At 37.2% G+C, this 20,888-nt stretch overlaps 1 protein-coding gene and 1 long non-coding RNA gene across 2 annotated transcripts; both read left to right on the forward strand.

Moving 5' to 3' along the window:
* The first annotated feature begins 8,140 nt into the window (after positions 1 to 8,140).
* Positions 8,141 to 8,611, forward strand: LOC147491848 (zinc finger BED domain-containing protein RICESLEEPER 1-like). Its single transcript, XM_086567346.1, has one exon. It carries the CDS (start codon positions 8,141 to 8,143, stop codon positions 8,609 to 8,611), a length of 471 nt encoding a protein of 156 aa, XP_086423472.1.
* A 36-nt stretch (positions 8,612 to 8,647) lies between these two features.
* On the forward strand, positions 8,648 to 9,495 carry LOC147491849 (uncharacterized). The gene is made up of 3 exons (XR_015197616.1): positions 8,648 to 9,003; positions 9,102 to 9,172; positions 9,327 to 9,495. It is a non-coding gene; the product is annotated as an uncharacterized LOC147491849 (long non-coding RNA).
* Positions 9,496 to 20,888: the final 11,393 nt, after the last annotated feature.

Consider the following 20,888-nt stretch of genomic DNA (forward strand, 5'->3'; position numbering starts at 1 on the left):
AACACTGTTTACATACTTCCAAGCACTTCCACCAAGATGTAATTGGAACACTTGTAGCTTTGGGTCCAATCCCTTCATTGAAACACGACCAGTAGTACTTTGCTTTTTTGCTTTTTTTACACCTGAATATGTAAATAGAAGGTTTCCCTGCATCCAGAATTTCAGCCACCACCTCCTTCCTTGCATACATGCATGGCCACCTCTTACTAATATACTAGCATGAGGTGTTCGCACACCACATAGCCCCATACCCATGTCACTTTATCAACTATCCCTTATACTTATCAAGGCCCATCACACGTGCTTGCACACCAAGCAAACCAACTATTTACTACTAAACACAAGCACAAGTAGATCTGAGTGTACCACAATCATGCAACTTAACAAAATTTTACCAAATTAACAATAAACCAAGTGAACCAAACAAAATTGTTATACATCTAAAAGAGCTAATAACCAATACCCACCAAAAACGAGACTTGGAATAAAACGATTTTCATTCTAAAATGATGCGGCTCTAGTCAAAAAAATAAAAATACTACAATACCCTAATCACACATAGAAAATTGTCAATTTCCTTTAATTAATTTCTAGATTACTATAAGCTCCTCCTTAGCAGAATTTATAAATTAAAATGATTATGAATTTGCAAATAAAACAATGTATCAAGAGAAAGGATGCCTCATTAGAAATAAACAATTGATATTCTTATAATTGAGGTCTTAAAACGCGATTAATGACCAAACCTTAAGCAAAACATACTTCTTTACAACAATTAAAATCAAAGAACCCTAAATTAGCACCTAACATCAAAATAAGTAAAAAAAAAAAAAAAAAAAAAAAAAAAACAGATATAAGAGTGCAATCAAACCCGGGTCAATTGACTCTAGCGTAAGACAGAGAGTGTGAGGGAAAAAAATTAATGTTTTTCCTTGATCTTCAACCTTGGTGAGAGACAAAGAGAGGGGAGGAGGAAAGTTCTATTACATGAGAGAAGTGAATAAAAGAGAAGTATTGTTTATAGAAGAGAGAGAAGGAAGACAAACCTTGTTATTGCTTTAATATCGAGTTTTCTTTCAAACAACTCGAGTCTTCTTCTTCGATTGTTGTTGCTACTCTTTATTTTCACGATGGCTTCATGAGATCTTAACGGACATCAAAATCCAAGTCTAATCCAACGATGGACGAAACAAATGGACATAGCCGTAGCCAAAATGGAAACTAAACCCAACTACCCAAACAATACCCCATGGCCACTTAAAAATTTTTTGGGCCGTTGGACCCTGGCAACAGCTGATGACTGTGGCTAAAGCAAGATTGTACCTGTGGCAAAAGCTCAATTTTCTTGTAGTGATCATGTGCTAATTAATGATTTGAAAACTGAGGGTATTAATTTACCCGAGACCTTTGTTGCTGGATGTTTGATTGAGAAACTCCGCGAGTCTTGGAAACACTATAAAAATAGTATGAAGCATAAGCGCAAGCAGATGACTCTTGAGGATGTGATCATTCACATTCACATAGAGTGAGGAAAAAACAAGACTCGGGATGATGTGTTGTCTAAGGAATTCCATTCTAAAGCTAATATCATTGAAGGTAATCCCAACAAATCTAACAAAACCTCTAAAAGCAGAAGTACAACAAAAATAAGAATTTCAAGGTCAAAGGAACTTCTTTTAAAAGAAGTGGTACTGGCAATGGAAATTGTTATGTTTGTGGTAAACCGGGACATAGGGCTTTTCAATGCATGCACAAGAAAGACACTGATGATCCTCTTAATGCTAATATAGTTGAGGGAGATGATATTATTGTTGTTGTGGTGTCACAAGTGTTTATGGCCACTAGGAAGAAGAACTGGGTACTAGATTCTGGTGCCACCCGCCACGTCTGTGGTGATGTTGAAGCCTTCTCAGACTACATACTAGTGAAAGATGAAAAGGTCTATATGGGTGACTCAAGGTCTGTTCCTGTTGAGGGAACAGGCAAGATTCTTTTGAAGTTAACTTCAGGGAAAACCCTTTCACTTAGTAATATTCTTCATGTTCCTGAGATTCATCAGAATCTGATTTCTGTGTCCTTACTGGGAAAAGCTGGTGTCAAGGTGACTTTTGAGAGTGACAAGTTCGTTCTGACGAAGAATGAGGGTTTTGTTAGGAAAGGTTATTGTAATAACAGTGGTATTTTCATGTTGAATGTACTTGACAACATTATTATTAATATGAATGAATCTGCTTCTGCTTACTTGCTTGACTCTTTAAATATATGGCATGGTAGACTAGGACATGTGAATGTTCAGTATATGAAAAGAATGAAAGGATGTGGTTTATTGTCTGATATTTCTGATTTTTCTAATGACAAATGTGAGATATGTGCTGAGACTAAAGCCACAAAGAAACCTTGCAGAACTATTTCTAGAGATAAAAATGGATTGCTAACTCTTATTCATACGAATTTGGGTGAATTCAGAAGTATCATGTCTAAAGGGGGAAAGTTTTATTATATTACATTCATAGATGACTTCTCTAGGTACACCATGGTATATTTACTTAGAAACAAGCATGAGGCAGGTGAGATGTTTCTCAAGTACAAAGTTGAAGTTGAAAACCAGCTTAATTGTAAGATTAAAACACTTCAGTCTGATAGTGGTGGAGAATATGAGTCTAACCCCTTCCAAGACTTTTGTGACAAGAATGACATTATTCATGAGACTACTCCACCATACTCTCCTGAGTCAAATGGAGTAGCCGAATGGAAAAACATAACACTAAAAGAGATGATGAATGCTATGCTTGTAAGTTCTGGAGCTTCCCTGAACTTGTGGGGGGAAGCAATCCTATCTGCTTGCCATATACAGAATATGATACCCAACAAGAAAACAAAGAATAAGACACTATATGAATTATAGAACGGTCATGTACCTAACCTGAAATACTTCAAAATGTGGGGGTGTTTTGCAAAGGTTCTAGTGAACGAACCTAAAAAGAGAAAATTAGGACCTAGAATTGTTGATTGTATGTTCATTGGTTATGCTCATAATAGTGCTGCATATAGATTCTTAGTAGTAAAATCTGATAATAACCTTGTCGATGCTAACACTATTATAGAGAGTAAAAATGCTAATTTCTTTGAGAATTTGTTTCCTTTGAAAATTGGCATTGAGTGGTTGGTTGCTCCTAGTGAACAACAATCAATAGATCCTAAAATTTCTGAACAAGAAATTCAAAAGAGTAAAAGAGACAGAAAATCCACCAATTTTGGTGATGACTTTTACACATTTCTTCTTGATGATGATCATGTGACGTATAATGAGGCAATCAGTTCTCGAGATGCACCTTTCTGGAAGGATGCTATAAACTCAGAACTAGATTCGATTATAGCTAATCACACATGGGAGATAGTTGATCTCCCTCCTGGGGCAAAACCTATATGTTACAAGTGGATCTTCAAAACGAAACTGAAGCTAGATGGTTCCATTGAGAAATATAAGGCTAAACTAGTAGTCAAGGGATTCTCCCAGAAAAAAGGCATTGATTATTTTGATACTTATGCTCCTGTAACTAGGATTTCTTCTATAAGAGTTCTAATGGCTCTCACTGCTATTCATAATTTATTTATTCATCAAATGGATGTAAAAACTGCATTTTTGAATGGTGATCTTGATGAAGAAATATATATGATGCGACGGTGGTACTTATAGTACCAGGGAATGAGCAAAAAGTATGCAAATTGGTTAAGTCTTTATATGGGTTGAAACAAGTGCCAAAACAATGGCATGAAAAGTTTGACAATGTCATGATATCTAATGGATATCAAATAAATGATGCTGATAAATATATTTACTTTAAATCTTTTGATGTGAATACATATGTGATTATTTGTCTATATGTGGATGACATGTTAATCATGAGTCCTAGCCATAATGTTGTGAGAAACACCAAGATGTTCTTATCCTCCCAATTTGAAATGAAGGATTTGGGAGAAGCTAATGTGATTCTTGAAATCAAAATTATCAGAAACAGTAATGGCTATACGCTTTCACAAGAGCATTATGTTGAGAAGTTTTTGAAAAAGTTTAACTTTTGTGATAGTAAGCCTGTGTCGACACCTTATGAGGCAACTAGTGAACTTCAGAAAAATGATCAACATAGTGTCCTTCAATCTAGATATGCCCAAATTATTGGTAGTCTCATGTACTTGATGAATTGCACTAGACCTGACATTGCTTATGCAGTTAGCAGGTTAAGCAGTTACACTCATTGTCCTAGCAAGAAACATTGGAGTGCGTTAAAGAGACTAGCCAAGTACTTGAGAGGAACAATGAATTACGACATACGTTTTAGGAAAACTCCACCTGTGATAGAGGGTTATTGTGATGCAAACTGGATATTTTATTCTCATGATATCAAGTCCACTAGTGGTTATATTTTCACTCTTGGTGGAGGTGCAGTCGCTTGGAAATCTTCTAAGCAGACCTTGATAGCTCATTCAACCATGGAGTCCGAGCTTATTACTTTAGATAAAGCAAGTGCTGAGGCTGAGTGGCTTAGAAACCTCTTGGCAGATCTTCCTATTTGTACCAAACCGCCTCCAGCTGTACCTATACATTGTGAGTGTCAGGCCATAATAGCAAAGGCAAAGAGCAAATTGTACAATGGGAAAAGCAGACATATTCATTGGAGACTACAGTCTATAAAGCAGCTGTTGGAATCTGGAGTTGTGGCTCTAGATTATGTGAGGTCAGAGTTAAATTTGGCCGATCCTTTGACAAAACCGCTTAACAGGAGAGAAGTGGTTGAAACGTCGAGGGGGATGGGACTTTTGCCTTAGATAGAGGGCGACACTGACGGCAACCCCACCTATATGATTGGAGATCCCATGAAGTAGGTTCAAAGGGAAAAACAAGTTACCTCATTGCTCTGGTATGCTATTGTCTTTCTTTGAGACGTCCCACCCTATGACTAGATATCATTTTTTGTATACTTTGTATAACTTGAATTGCAATGAGAAAGGATGAGTTATTTTACTCTTATTGGAATCCATAGTCCATTATTTTTATGAGATAGTGTATTTTAACTGCAATGTACACTTGATGGATATCCACCTACGTGAATGTAGAACTGGGTCGGTTCTTATAAGTATTCAGGCAAGTACTCTAGAGCATTTATGGAACATAAGCAACACAGGGGCCAAAAAGCGCAACACCGCATAACAGGCATATAATGAAAGAGTAGTGTGGGTGCATGTGATCTATTTTACTACAAGGGAATGTTAGTTCAAAGATTTTTTAATCCACCACTTTTACGTATTATAAGACATGTTACCCTATGACTGGTTCAAGCCCGTAAAGCACCAGTATCTTATGCATTGTTTTTTTTTATTCTCTTTGACATTTTGTTAACCCATTTCTTTTGTAATATTCTATTCCAAAATAGTAGGGGACTATTAGTATTTTGAAATAGTGGGGGATTGTTGGAATCTCTATGAGTATTTCGAAATACTAGTGTGTTTGTGCAAAGTGGAGGAGATGAACAAAATGTGTTCTCTCCATTAGGGGTGCAGATGGATAGCCAAATATCTTAATCCGATTCGTATTCGTATTCGAAAAATAGGATATTATCCGAAATTTTTGGATATCGGATTCGGATAAATTTTCACATCCGAACAGATTTCGAATACGGATATGGATGCTGGTACTATCCGTCAGATAATATCCAAATCCGATTTAATTAATATAAATATATTATTATATTAAAACTATAAAATATAAATACAAATTTAATTTAGTTTAGGGTTTTTTTTCTTTCTCAAAGACTCAAGCCTAATCTCAACGCCGCAACCACCACTCCTCTTCTCAAATCCCAAATTTTCAAATCTCAAATTCTCAACGCACCACTAGACACCACCGCTCCTCTTCTTCTTCCTCAAAGCACCACCACGCAAAGGTATGTCAAATTCGCAAATCTTTTCCAATCTTCTTTCTTTTTAAAACAACATTCATCTGTGTCTTTAATCACCCACACTTCGAAAGTTCGAATACACTCAAGTAAATGAAAAGCTAGACTGTGCTCCCAAATCAAACATGTGAACCACTCCCAGATTTTGAGTTTTGACCCAACAAGTGCTTTCTTTACACGAAAGCATTAGTGCCCAGTCGCATAAGAGTATAAGACCACAATTTTCATCTATGGTTCCATCAATTTTTGCTTTTCCTCTATGATTCGGTCTCTTCTTCAACAATATAAACTTATGAAGTCTGCAATTAGCAAAAAACTGCATTTAACATTAAATTTGACTACAAATTTGAGTATTTTTCTGAATTCTCGGACAAGGTAAACATACTCATAGTGGTAGTTCACCTTAAATGATGAGATATTTGACGTCGGCTTTTTTTTTTTTTTTTTTTTTAAATATACAGGAGTCCCGAATTGAATCACAATCATGCACAATTAGGGACGTACTTATTCTGTGTTATGATCTACTCACATTTTTTTTTTTTTTAAATTTGGAATGAGTCCAAGAATTATTAACCATGAGAGAAAGTGTTCAGTGTTCACTATCTCACAGTGTTAAGACATTTTCGAGTGATTTTTGTTTTGATGATGGTCCCTAGTAAGTTGGCTATATATACAAGACTATACACAATTATATCATCAGAAAAAGGGTATGCTACTGTTACTAAACATATCATCAAATCTGTGATATTGTTAGTCATCTTACAATATCAATTGGAAGGTCCACTCTAAATTGTATAAAGTTACTATCACAATATGCATTTGATCAATTGTCGAAGATGGTTGTGCACTTGGGCTTCTTTAGCATTGTTCTGGAATTAGATGTGTTGATAGAATTGTCCCTAGGAGTTACCTACTTACCTCAACTTGTTTTATTAGTTGTCTGGTACTGAAAAAAGTGAATGGCATTTTTGGCGATACTCATTTGTAATTTGTACAATTGAACAGTTTTTCTCAAGATGTTTCTAGAAATGTTATCCATCACCGAGTCTTTAATATTGACTCTATTTATTGTATTATGTAGGCGGAAATGGCTACCCCAACTGGCGATCTTTGCATCAGCTCCTTCACCTAGTGGTAGTGTGAGCCATACGCCTATCAACGAGCCTACGCCTATTGATGCCGATATTGAGGCTGCTAGTATATCATCGGATGAAGAAATAGCTCCTGCTGAAAGTCCTGATCCATTGAAAGGTAAACGTTCAAAAGTGTGGCTAGAGTTTGAAATTAAAAAATTAGGAGATGGAACCTCTAAAGCTTATTGTAAACATTGCAAAAAGAGTTTTGATCCTAGTAGTAAGTTGGGTACTACGCATTTGAGAAATCATTTGAAAGCTTGCAAGATAAAGAAACTTTCTACTTCGGGTCAAAAGCTTTTGTGTAATTCATTTAGCGCAAATGAAGCTCCAAAATTAGCAAGTTGGAAATATAACCCACGTACAAGTAGACTTGACTTTGCACGTATGGTTGCTAAGCATGATTACCCTTTTCTTATGGCTGAGCATGAATACTTTAGAGTTTTCATAAATGGTATTTGTCCTATGTTCAAATGGGTCTCAAGAACCACTGTTCGAGAGGATGTCATGCAACTTTACAATGAGTCAAGAACTGAGTTACAAGATTTTTTTGATAAGTTACCATCAAAAGTTAGTTTTACAACTGATATGTGGACCCCTGACTATCAAAATATTGGTTATTGTTGCGTTACTTGTCATTATATTGATGATGAGTGGGTGTTGCGAAAAAAAATCATTGCTTATCTTACTGTCCCTACACCACATAGTGGTGTTGTTCTTAGTGAGGTTATCAAGGCTCAAGCGTTGGCATGGAATGTTGATAGAAAGTTATTTGCCATAACCGTTGATAATGCTTCTAACAATAATACTAAGGTAGTGGAGCTCAAGGATTGGCTTAAGAGGAAAGGGGTTTTATGTCTTGATGGTAGTTTGTTTCATATAAGATGTAGTGCCCATATTTTAAATCTTATTGTGCAAGATGGATTGAATGTGATTGCTCCTTTTATTGTTAAGATTTGAGAGAGTGCTAGGTATGGCAAGAATTCTCAGAGTAGGCATGAAAAGTTTTTGAATGCATTAGCTCAGACAAGGTTAACTGGGAAAGGGGTTTCTATGGATATTCTTACAAGATGGAACTCTACTTATGACATGCTCTGTAGTGCCATCCGATTGCGTAGAGCCTTTGAGCCCTTGGCAGAGTTAGCTTCTGACTATAAGCATTTACCTTCTCCTGAAGAGTGGGAAATGGGAACTAAAATTTGTGAATGTTTGAAAGTTTTCAATGATGCTACACTTCATTTCTCTGGCGTCCAATACCCAACTGCAAATTTGCATTTTAAATATGTTTGTGATATTCATCATGATATTCTTGAGTGGTTAGACTCTGATTTTTATTATATCCGTGATATAGCAAAGGCTATGAAAGAAAATTTTGATAAATATTGGAGCGAATGTAATTTATTGATGCGTTTTGGTGTTATACTTGATCCTTGCTATAAGATGGAGTTTATTGAGTATGCTTTTACTATGATTTATGGTAAGGAGTCTAAAGAAGAAGAAGATGTGAAAATCTTCTATGGTTGATGTCGGATCATCTTCTAGTATGTTGAATTCATTTTCTGGTGACCAAGGGAGTTCTAAGATGGATGAAGGTTTTCAAAATTTCACGAAACAACGTTCGGAAAGTTCAAAAGTTCCGAAAACAGAGTTGGAGAAGTATCTAGAAGAAGATTTATTTCCATTTGATGCTAATGGGAAAGGTTGTGACATATTGGTTTGGTGAAAAAACAATGGTCCGAAGTTTCCTATATTAGCAAGGATGGCACGTGACATTCTAGCAGTTCCTGTGTCGAGTGTTGCTTCAGAATCTACATTTAGTTCTGGTGGTAGAATAATTACCGACTCTCGTTCATCATTGGGTGTTGATTCTGTGGAGGCGTTGGTATGTTTGAAGGATTGGTTGCCTAAACTTAATGGTAACTTCCTTCTTTTGAACTTTATTTAAGAATATATTTATATTCAAGAATTACATCATGTCTAACTTTCTTTATATCTTAATTCATTTATGCATTAGTACCGATTGTTGTTGGCTTGGATGCTTGACTTGTGATAGAACAACTTTTAGTCTCGACACTATGAAACAAGGTAAGAATAAGACTAGTAAGGTTAATTTATATCTTGTCTACCTTTTTAAGTAATTAGTGATACATATGTTTCTTTATGTTTTCGTGAAGTATTTAATTATTTATTTTCAAATATAATCTCTAAATGAGTTGGTCGTGATTTTACCTCTATGCAGGTGTTAATGTGTTAATTGATTGGAACCATTTTGGATGCGAAAAGTGTTGTATGGGTAGGGGCCAGATTTCTATGTTTATGTAATAGAGATTATCTCTAGTTTGTAATAGATTTCTATGTTTGTAATAGGTTATGAGTGTATTTTCTTTAGTTAGAAGTATTTTCTTAATTAAGAGGTTAAACTGTTGAAGTTTGTTTAACAGGTTGATGTGGTGAATGAACTCAATGAAGCATGAACTGATAAACTGCTGCTATGTTAATGTTAATTTAGCTTTTGACAGGTGGTTTGTTTAACAGCTTTTGACAGGTGGTTTGTTACTTTGTTTAACAGGTTAATTTAGAACATGATTTGGACCTTATCAGGCGATAAGGTCCATGAAATCACGAAAGCCCATCACGAAATCATGAAATCCCAGAAAGCCCATGTTTAGTGATCGATATCGGATATTATCCAATATCCGAATCGGATATCGGATTCGGATATTATTTTATACATCCAGTCGGATTCGGATTCGGATTTGGATTCGGATTCGGATGTAGGCATATCCGAATCCGAAACTATCCGTCTGCAGCCCTACTCTCCACTTTAGTGCATTGTGGATAGTCCCACATTGGTTAACAACCACTAGCAAGTGAGGTATATGAGGAATTCCTCTACCATAAGGGCGTGCCCTTAGGGTACAAATGCTTTTGTGTTAGGAGGGAGGACTCACCCAAAGCAACACGCGCGCGCGCCCGCACCGCACCGAGGTGAGTCGTGTCGCGTCGTGTCATGTCGAGTCGGGTTCGAGCTTAGGCTTGGGCTTGTTGTCTAGTGGGTAGTGGCTATCTAAAAGCCTAAACTTGTTTTATTTTTGCAGCAAGTTTCGGTGTCCTATCTCTAGTTGGTTTCTTCTTACTTATCTGTTTGCGAAACCAACTTAGAGTTTGAGGATGAGTCCTTCTCCCATCTGGAAACCGACTACCTTCCTCTATATATTGAGGGTTGTACGTCCATAGAGAGGTATCCAAATCCAGACACAGAGAAACACTTTTCACTTCATTAGAATTGGTGAATTCCAGAGACAGACCTTCACACCACACGAAATCAGAGAAATAGAACTCGACCTCATCCTATTCTTCTTCTCTTCTTCTTGTTAGCCGCCAGAGAGAGTTATATTGTTGTTCTAGTGGGTAGTCTATTCTAGTGCAAAGTCAGACTGCTGTTAACCATTGAATCCTATGAGAAAGACGCCACTGCTATCTTTCTGCACTATTGGAAAGAGCGAAATCTTTCCTTAAAGACAGCCTAATCCGCGCCTTGGTTATTACCTATTAATTCTGTCCTTGTCTCTTTATTGTTTTCTTTATTCACAACCATCAAAATCCACTACCCAAATTCACACAAACATTACCCAGGTCCTAAAAATACATATCCAAGTAGAAAAAGTAACAATTAACTTGAGATCAAATCGAAACTCAATATATAACAAATTTAACCTAAAAAAAAAAGTTTTGAGATAAGTCCACTTACTTGTTGACTTAATCGCCTATCGATCTCCATTGAGTCAACAATCAGTCGACACTAGAACAATCTAGATCAAAAACATTAAATTCCATTAGATAAAACAGTTGAAACATTTAATTTAACAAGCAATTCAGATGAAATTTCACGAATTATCACATTAAATACTAAACTAAACAAGTACCCATTTTATATAAAAATTTACAGATCTAGTAATAAACAGCTCAAATTTTTTATCTAAACAGAAAAAATCGATTAATTATAATTGATTAATCAGAATGAAGAATACGTAACGGATGTGATCCCCGTTTCAAATTGAAGCAAATGAAAAAAGAAAATGAGGAGAGACAAGTTTTTTTCAGGGAGGATTGAGAAGCGAGAATAATTGGCGGGAAATTTTCATTTTTCATATCCGCACTCTTTTTCGTCCACTGTCTTCTACATGGGCCCATAATAAGAAGCCCATACATTACAACACAAAATACCTGTCATACCCTCATACTTCGGCTCTCGTGTGTCTTGGCGAGTTGGCAGCATAAATTCGTGTTTGGTAACATCTAACATGAGCCATGCCCAATGCATTGGGAGACATAATTATAATAATATACTACGCAATTGCAAATACCAAACACATGTATCTTATGCAGGCTCACATAGCTTAGTTCTCACCCAATGGCCGCCGGTGCCCCAGTAGGAACTTCAATGCAGCTTTAAGAAAAAAATTCCTTGGACTTGGTGTTATTACTTGTCGTTGATGGAGTCATGGAGAGCTGGTTCACCTTGACTTGAGGGTACTTATTTGATTTTGCAAATCAAGGTTGGTGCCTTACAAGCCCTATGGAGGACCACTTCTTGGTGCATGTAAAATCTCAATTAGTTCTTAGTTTCACGGGGATTTTAGGTTTTATGAGATTTAAATTTTTTTATTATCTGTTAAACTATAAATAATTACCCGTTGCAAATGCATATACACCCCACATAATATCTTGGAATAAAAACATCATGATTTGACACAAAACAACATTTCAAAAAAGGGGTTTATGATGCATTATTTCTCTTAAGGGACTTCAACATTTTTTGTTTGTTTGGTCTAGAACAAAACCCGCAGTTTTGCATATATATTATCGTCGGAAGCACTCCAAAGTGGCTCTTCCACTCTTGATGAAATCTTGATGGATTATCCTGGTCAAATATGCAGAAGATGAGTCGTTACACGTACTGTTAAAGGTTAGTTTGTTTAGGTCTATTTTCTTTTGAACAAAGCAGACGCAATATAAAAGACAAAATGGATTTACATGACATACGCGCGTCTCACTTTCAAACCTCCATGAGAAATGCTTTATGACGTTATGAGAATGTTTATTATTAGTGTGATGCCCCTGCTTGAGTAGTTCACATGAAGGCTCGTTGTGAGATAATGAGGTTGTTGGATTAATATGCAAAATGGTCACAGAATTTTATAAAAAGCCAGTGACCAACAGCTTTTAGGATCGACTACAAAGCCAGTAACCAACAGCTTTTAGGATCGACTACAAAGCCAGTAACCAACAGCTTTTAGGATCGACTACAGTACGTTCAGAAACTATACATATTGTTGGAGTTATCCTTCACATGAGGAGAAAAGGAATTCTGTTTGCGTGCACAAGCCTCAGCGTGACCCGCGCTCAGAATAGGCTTGCCCAAAGTGCGACCCGCACTCATGCCTTGGTCGACCTCCAAGACCTCTTAGCGCGACCAGCTCGGCTTTGCGCGTAGCGACCCCCTTCATGCCTATTTTTCGGAGAATTCTATTTTTTGTGGACCACGAGTTTGCAATAAAGGTTGATGTTTTTGGCAAAACCTAACTAAGTCAGAAGACACGAAAATACACAGCACAAGAGAGAGAAACCAAATCTTGAAGGCAATCAAAATTGAGAGATAACTTTTACAGAGATACAAGCCTGTAAAGAGAGAGGAGTGATCTAGTAAGGTGAGAGACTGCAAGGAGTGATTGTAATCTTCCTTCCCACTTTATAAAAGGATTAACTCTTGTAGAAGTAGGCACCATTGGCCGAACCACGATATATCCTTGTGTTGTGGTTTGCTTTTACTGCTTTACATTATTATCTGTTGTTAATAGTTGTTTAGCAAGTTGGGCATGTTAGTTTGGTTGTAGGGAATATTGAGATTGTTGTCTTGAGTTGAATTGTGTTCAAATACAAGTTATCTATGTAGTGGGGAATCGATTGGTATTGGTTTTAACCCCCAAAGTGGTATCAGAGCCAGGTTAGATTAGCCTAGGATATTATCCAAATCTTGGTTGGAAGGTGTTTGACAAAACTCCTGAGAGAAGATTTGAGTTTAAATAACTTGTAGATATGGACAATTTCGTGAACACTCGCATGATGGGTTTGAATAGAAAGAACTACACCATTTGGAAAGCCAAGATGAAAGACTTATTTTATTGCAAGGACTTGGCACAACCCATTGAGAATGGAGGAGAAAGACCAGAAACAGTTATTGCGGCTGAGTGGAGCAAGCTTGACAGAAAAGCAATTGGGTACATTCAACAGTGGATTTACGACAGTGTCTTTCACCATGTATCCCAATAGACAACAGCTTTAGGCTTATGAAAGAAACTCGAAGACCTTTATAAGAGGAAGTCGGGCAGAAACAAAGTACTAGTCGTTAAGAAGTTTGCCAACACGAAGTATCAAGAAGGTTCTTCAATGTCTGAGCATCTTAACGAAGTACAGAATACCATCAATCAAATGCATTTGATGAAGATTAATTTGGGAGACAAAGTTGAGGCTTTATTTCTATTAGGCTCTTTACCCGAAAGTTGGCAGACGTTAGCAGTCTATCTACATGGAACAACCAAAGATGGAATCGTTACCATGGAGATGGCTACCGCATCTTTGTTGAATGAGGATACTAAAAGGAGTTCAAAAGGCAGCTCCTCTCACTCAGAGATCCTTATCACAGAGAAACGGGGGAGAGGTAGAAACAGGAAACCATCTCGTTCTAGAGGTGATGACAAAAGTAAATCTAGGGGTAAAGCTAGAACTCCTAAGGCAGATAGGCAATGTTACTATTGTGCCACCAAGGGTCACTTCAGATATGAGTTCAGAACACTGAAGAGGGATGAAAAGAATAACTGTGTACATGAAGACATGGTGCAGAGGAACGAAAACACAGACAGAGATATTACCGCACTAGTCGACGACCTAGTGAGAATTGTGTTAGATTGTGGTGTGTGCTGTCTTAGTACCTCATGCCAGGATACAGAGTGGGTGATAGATATAGGAGCATCCTATCATGTCACACTGCACAGGGAATTCTTTACTACCTACAGCTGTGGTGAATATGGTGAAGTGAAGATGGGTAATAGTGGTGTCTCGAAGATTATAGGCATTGGTGATGTTTATGTAGAAACCAATGTCTTGACACTCAAGGATGTAAGACATGTCCCTGACATGCGACTAAGCCTAATTTCGGCTGGGAAGTTAGATGACGATGGCTTTGTAAACTCGTTTGGTAACGGGGTATGGAAACTGAGCAGAGGTTCCATTGTAGCATCCAAAGGGAAGAAAACTTGCTCTCTTTACAAAACCACAAGCTAGTTTGTGTAAAGTAGAAGTGAATGCGGCAGAAGAAGAAGCTTCCTCCGAACTGTGGCACAAGAGACTGTGTCATATGGGCGTAAAAGGGATGGAAGTTCTTGCTAAGCAAAAGGCCTTACCAAACTTCAAAGGTACACATTTAAATACATGTACTCACTGTTTGGTAAGAAAGCAACACAGGGTGTCTTTCCAAAGATTCCCGTCTCACAGAAAGGACAATGTCCTTGAACTAGTGCACATAGACTTATGTGGTCCTATAAAAGTGAAGTCCCATGGGGGAGTTTTATACTTCGTGACCTTCATTGATGATGCGTCAAGAAAGGTATGGGCATATAGTCTAAAGACCAAGGATGAAGTACTTGGCGTGTTTGAGAAATTCCATAGCATAGTGGAAAGAAAGACAGGGAAGTTGTTGAAGTGTATTCACTCAGATAATAGGGGTGAGTACATTGGGCCATTTGAAGAGTATTGCCAGAGTCATGGGATTCGTCATGAGCAGACCGTTCCCAAGACACCGTAACAGAATGGAATAGCATAGAGAATGAACCATACCATTGTAGAGAGAATGAGGTGCATGCTATCTCACTCTAAGCTACCTAGAACCTACTGGGTAGAAGCAATACGTACAGCTGTGTATGTGATCAACCTATCACCATCAAAGCCTCTGAATAGTAACTATCCAGAGAGAGTATGGTCAGGCAGAGATGTTGATTATGGATACTTGAGGGTATTTGGGACATTTGTGCATATTTCGAATGATGAGAGATCCAAGCTTGATGACAAAGCCAAGCAGTGCATTTTTCTGGGTTATAGAGATGAAAAGTTTGGTTGCAAACTCTATGATCTGATAAACAAGAATGTAATCTGAAGAGAGATGTTGTGTTCTTAGAAGACCAAACTATAGCAAACTTTGAGGAGGGTGATAAGCTATATATAGGCTTTCACTAATGATCTAGTTGATTTAATTCAGAACTAGAAGTTCCTACTGTGGATCATCGTGCAGAAGGCATTAAGAATGTAGAGAACCATGAGTTTGAAGCTCATGATGAGAATCCTATTGCTCATGATGGGATAGAACCTATTGGTATAGAAGATGCAGATGAAGTGCATGAACCACCACCAGAGCAAGCAGAAGTGCATCCTCCTGAGGCACCAGCAGATGGGGCAAAGAGGTCAGATAGAGAGAGACTAGCTTCAACCAGGTATCCACAACATACGTACGTTTTACTATCGGATGGTGGAGAACATATATACTATCAAGAGGCACTTGAAGGTACAAACAAAGGGAAGTGGTTGAAGGTCATGCATGACGAGATAAATTCTTTGCATAAGAATCACACTTATGAGTTAGTTGAGAAACCGACAGGAAGAAAAGTTCTCAAGAATAAGTAGATTTACAAAGTCAAGCATGAGGAGAACAATCCACACCAAGGCACAAAGCTCGCCTTGTTGTGAAGGGATTTGGTCAAAGGAAAGGTATTGACTTTGATTAGATTTTCTCTCCTGTAGTAAAGATGACTTCTATTCGGGTGGTATTGGGTATGACCGCAAGTATGAACCTAGAGGTTGAGAAGCTAGATGTTAAGACAACTTTTCTTCATGGAGACCTTAAAGAAGATGTCTACATGGACCAACCAGAGGGGTTTGAGGTCAAAAGCAAAGAGCATCTAGTATGCAAGCTGATAAAGAGCTTGTATGGGTTGAAGCAAGCACCAAGACAGTGGTACATAAAGTTTGATTCCTTTATGGCGAAGCAAGGATACAAGAAGTCTGCTTCCGATCATTGTGTGTTTGTTCAGAGATTTCCAGATGGAGATTTCATAGTGCTCTAGTTGTATGTGGATGATATGTTGATAGTTGGCCCAAACATTAACAAGATATCCAAGCTAAAGAAAGACTTGAGTAAGTCCTTTGAGATGAAGGATTTAGGTCAAGCAAAGCAGATACTTGGAATGCGGATCACTCATGACAGAAAGAATGGGAAATTGTGGCTTTCTCAAGAGAGCTATATTGAGAAGGTGTTGAAGAGATTCAACATGGATCATGCGAAGCCAGTCAGTTGTCCGCTTGGTGGCCAGTTTCGTATGACCAAAGAGATGTGTCCAAAGGGTGAGCATGAGCAGAGTCAGATGGAAAAGATTCCTTATGTATCTGTAGTAGGCAGCTTGATGTATTCAATGTTGTGTAAAGCATAAACAGTTTGTAGTTCTATGTGATAGTCATAGCGCCATCCATTTGAGCAAGAATTCGAGTTTTCATTCTAGATCCAAGCACATACACATGCGTTATCATTGGATTAGAGAAGTACTCGCAGACAAGCATTTGTGTATCGAGAAGATTCATACCGATAAGAACAGGTCAGATATGATGACCAAAGTATTACCGAAAGATAAGTTTGATGTTTGTTGTTTGCTGTGCTACCGCCGAAATGGTAGCAGACTCCTCTTGTTGATTTGGAAATTGCATGGAGGTATCCCCCCTCACTGTTCGGGAAGAGGAGATTGTTGGAGTTATCCCTCACATGAGGAGAAAAGGAATTCCGCTTACTTGCAGAAGCCTGAGCGCGACCCACGTTCAGAATAGGCTTGCCCAAGGCACGACCCGCGCTCATGCCTTGGCCTTGTCCAAGGCGTGATCCGTGCTCATGTCTTGGTCGACCTCCAGTACCTTTAGCGCGACCCTGCGCTCGACTTGGCCTTGCCCAAGGCGCGACCCGTGCTCATGCCTATTTTTCAGGAGAATTCTATTTTTTGTGGACCATGAGTTTGCAATAAAGGTTGATGTTTTTGGCAAAACCTAACTAAGTCAAAAGACACGAAAATACACAGCACAAGAGAGAGAAACCCAATCTTGAAAGCAATCAAGATTAAGAGATAACTTTTATAGAGATACAAGCCTATAAAGAGAGAGGAGTGATCTAGTAAGGTGAGAGATTGCAAAGAGTGATTGTAATCTTTCTTCCCACTTTATAAAAGGATTAGCTCTTATAGAAGTAGGCAACATTAGCCGAACCACGGTATATCTTTGTGTTGTGGTTTGCTTTTACTGCTTTATATTATTATCTGTTATTAATAGTTGTTTAGTGAGTTGGGTATGTTAATTAGTTGGTTGTAGGGAATATTGAGATTGTTGTCTGGAGTTGAATTGTGTTCAAATACAAGTTATCTATGTAGTGGGAAATCGATTGGTATCGATGTTTAACCCCAACACATATAACACCCCGTTTAATTTTATATATTTTCCTAGTACAATAATGATAATAATAATAATAATAGTAGATAAAATAAAAAAGGATAAAAATTAGTGGAGATAGGAAAGGTAAAGAGATAAACCTTCATCCCCTGTTTTCGGAGGGTTTTAAAAAAAAAACGTACAAAAGAAAAATAGGAAAGCACAAAAAAAAGACGGAAAGGAGAGTAACACGAATGAGTGGTTGCTATCTGAGAGTGTTTGAGAGTAAAAAGAAAAAGTTTTGAACAAGGAAGATCGACTATCTTATTCGCGCGATAGTCGACTTCCGTTTTTCGGATTCTTTCGCTTTCGAAAATCTAGCGGTTCAGTTAACAAACAGTAAATAGTCTGAACATGTTCTTTTAAATTTTATTTGATTGCTAATCATATGATTCTATTAGTTATTTAGTTATTTTATATATTGAAACCTTGTGATGAAAATATTGATTTGATAAAAAAGATTTAATTGTCATTCATGCGAACTCAAGCCTCACTTTGGGTAGGCATAGATATGGTTCCTCACTTTGGCTCAGCTCACTTTGGTTATGCATAGATAGTAATGTTCTCTGTAGTCAATGGTGACCGACATATATATATAATTTTTTTGATGAAGTACTACATCTAAATAAAAGTTTGGAAATAACTTCTGACGCCAATCTTTTTTTTCCTGATTGTTATGCTGTGATGAGTATGTTGAATTAGTAGATGCTAAAACCAATGTTTTAAATTTGACTTAAGCTAAGTTGGTTATGTCAGCGAATAGATTTTATATTACAAGGGTTTGGTTTTAGCTCCTAATGGTTTGTAGGACTTTGTTTGGTGGTTGGAAGTGTTTTGTGCTATTGACATGCTCTATAGGGGTTTCATGGGTTGTCGGAGGATGATGAATAGATGTTGGTTGGTTTGTTTGAAAACTGTTGAATGGTCGTTGATGGAGTCGAACTCGATTTTGGGTAAGTGAGAGGAATCGAGTTTTGATTGTATCAAAAGATTGGGGTTTTCATGAGGGTTAAAACCGAACAGTTTGTAGTGGTGGCGAGTGGAGGTTTGTGGTGGCTGATTCGGTGGTGGAGGGATCTATTTGAGGAAGAAGAAAGAGAATGCGATCCGGTGGTCCCTGTTTGGGGTTAAGTTTATTAGATATGTTGGTTAGATGGGCTTGGGCCGGTTTTCATTTTATGTGGGCTGGTCCTTATGTTTCCAAGTGGGTCGAGTTAAAAAAATAGGTATGTTTTAGACTTTTAGGCTTGGGCCTTTGCTCTGGTTTTTTTTTTGGTTAGTTGGGTTAGGACCATGGGGTGAACTGTTTAAAGCATGGGTTTGGATTAGGACCTGTTTGGATGACCTCCAGTTTAGGACTGTTGACTGTTGGGTTTGACCCGTTGACTGTCGACCTTTGACTTGTTGACCAAGTTTGACTTTTAATTATTGGCTAGGATTAGGTTTTCTAGGATGGTCTAGGGCTATTCGGGTGCTTGGCTTTAGGCTAAGATTATAATTTTATATAAGTGTGTACGTGTATTAATTATTATGTGAAATTATATTCTTACTATAATTCTTTTATGATATACGACGCTATGACACTTAGGCATTGTGATTATTAATAACGCGTGAACAATGAAATACGAACAAGATACTTCCTTTTACGCTGAAAGAATTTATACAATACAATTCAATAATATTTTCAATGCAATGACCACACCTTTTAGAACTCTCGACACCTCAAGATTTGGAAATGAGATATTATGACTGGTGATGTCATGTGATAGGTGGGCATTTATTGAATGTGCTATAAATTGCTCAATAGTGTTATAAAAAGGTATTCATTGAATATGACATGAATGACCCGGGTATTCATTGAATGTGCCATAAATGACCCGTTAGTGATATGATGGGTATTCTTTGAATATGGCGGGAATGACCTAAGATATTCATTGAATGTGTTATGAATGACCTAAGATTTTATGCCTAAAGAGACTGTGAATTTTGTATATGGAAAACCCAGAGATGGCTGTGATATAGTGGTACTCGGTGGGAGAGATGCACACAGGATGTGTGATTTGGCAAATGTGTAGAGTGCAAATTGTGGAGTAAGTACTAAAGGGTGGGTGAATAAAAATTAATCGGTTTAATTAATAAGAGAAATTGATTTGGTTATGTGGGTGCGTACTTGAACTTGTGTTTGAATACATATAGATTAGTTAAATATGTATATTAAGAGTTTCTAACTTTCATTTGCAGGAGGGTAGGACTTACTAATATTTTGTGGAGGGACTTTGTCCTACCCTTATACAAAAGCGGTTATCGGTAAAATTTAATTCAATTACTGAGTTATTAAATTGAGTTATTATAATGGAAATCTTGCTTGGAAAGAAACTATGTCGGTTGAAAAGACGGAACAACATGTCTTCCAAGTTGAGAATGGTTAAGTAGGAGTACATTTAAAGTGTTGATTTTGACAATTAAAGATTTGAAATGTCTATATGTTGTTAATTTACTCATACTAGCAAATTTCATTTTGCTGACCCATATTTGCTTTGTTTTGGCAACGTGGGTGTGTTCTTGAGAACATATGTGGAAGACAGTGGAACCACGGCGTTTGATTTGGATTCTTTCCTGTAGCAGTCCGTTAGTTTCTTTTATTAGGTCTGATTCTTTTTGAAAGTATGTAATAATGTAGTTTATATATTCAGTATGATATGAGAATATGGTATTGAGGACTTATTATTAATTCTTAGGGTTTTGTTTGATGATTTTTGAACGGAAGATAGCCTATTAATAAAGTGATGGCGGATAAATATTTGAGATTATTTATTTTAAATTGATTTTTTTATGATATGGGTTTTAGTGTTTATATTGTATCCACCCCATCATAGTTTGGGTTTTAGACAATTGAACATAGTGATGTTTGAGATATTTATATTTTAAATGTTCCCTTTGTAATTGTCTAGAAATTCGAGTTGTGATAATACATGTATTATCTGATCCTTTCAAGAGATTTGATTGACTTCATCTAATTTTGATATTCTTCTCCCTAGGGTGCTTTTCCATTTTAGTGACATCTTAATGGGTACTCCATCTTAGTTAGTCCTAACTTTATTACTAAATGAAGGAATTTATAAATGGATTACACAGAATTGGTATGAAAGCGTGATTAAGATTCATTCATTTTTGCTTAGAAAGAGGAAATGTTTTTGAGATTTGGCGAGGTATGACGAAATGATTT

This window comes from Coptis chinensis, chromosome 6, assembly GCF_015680905.1.
Source record: "Coptis chinensis isolate HL-2020 chromosome 6, ASM1568090v1, whole genome shotgun sequence".
NCBI lineage: Eukaryota > Viridiplantae > Streptophyta > Magnoliopsida > Ranunculales > Ranunculaceae > Coptis > Coptis chinensis.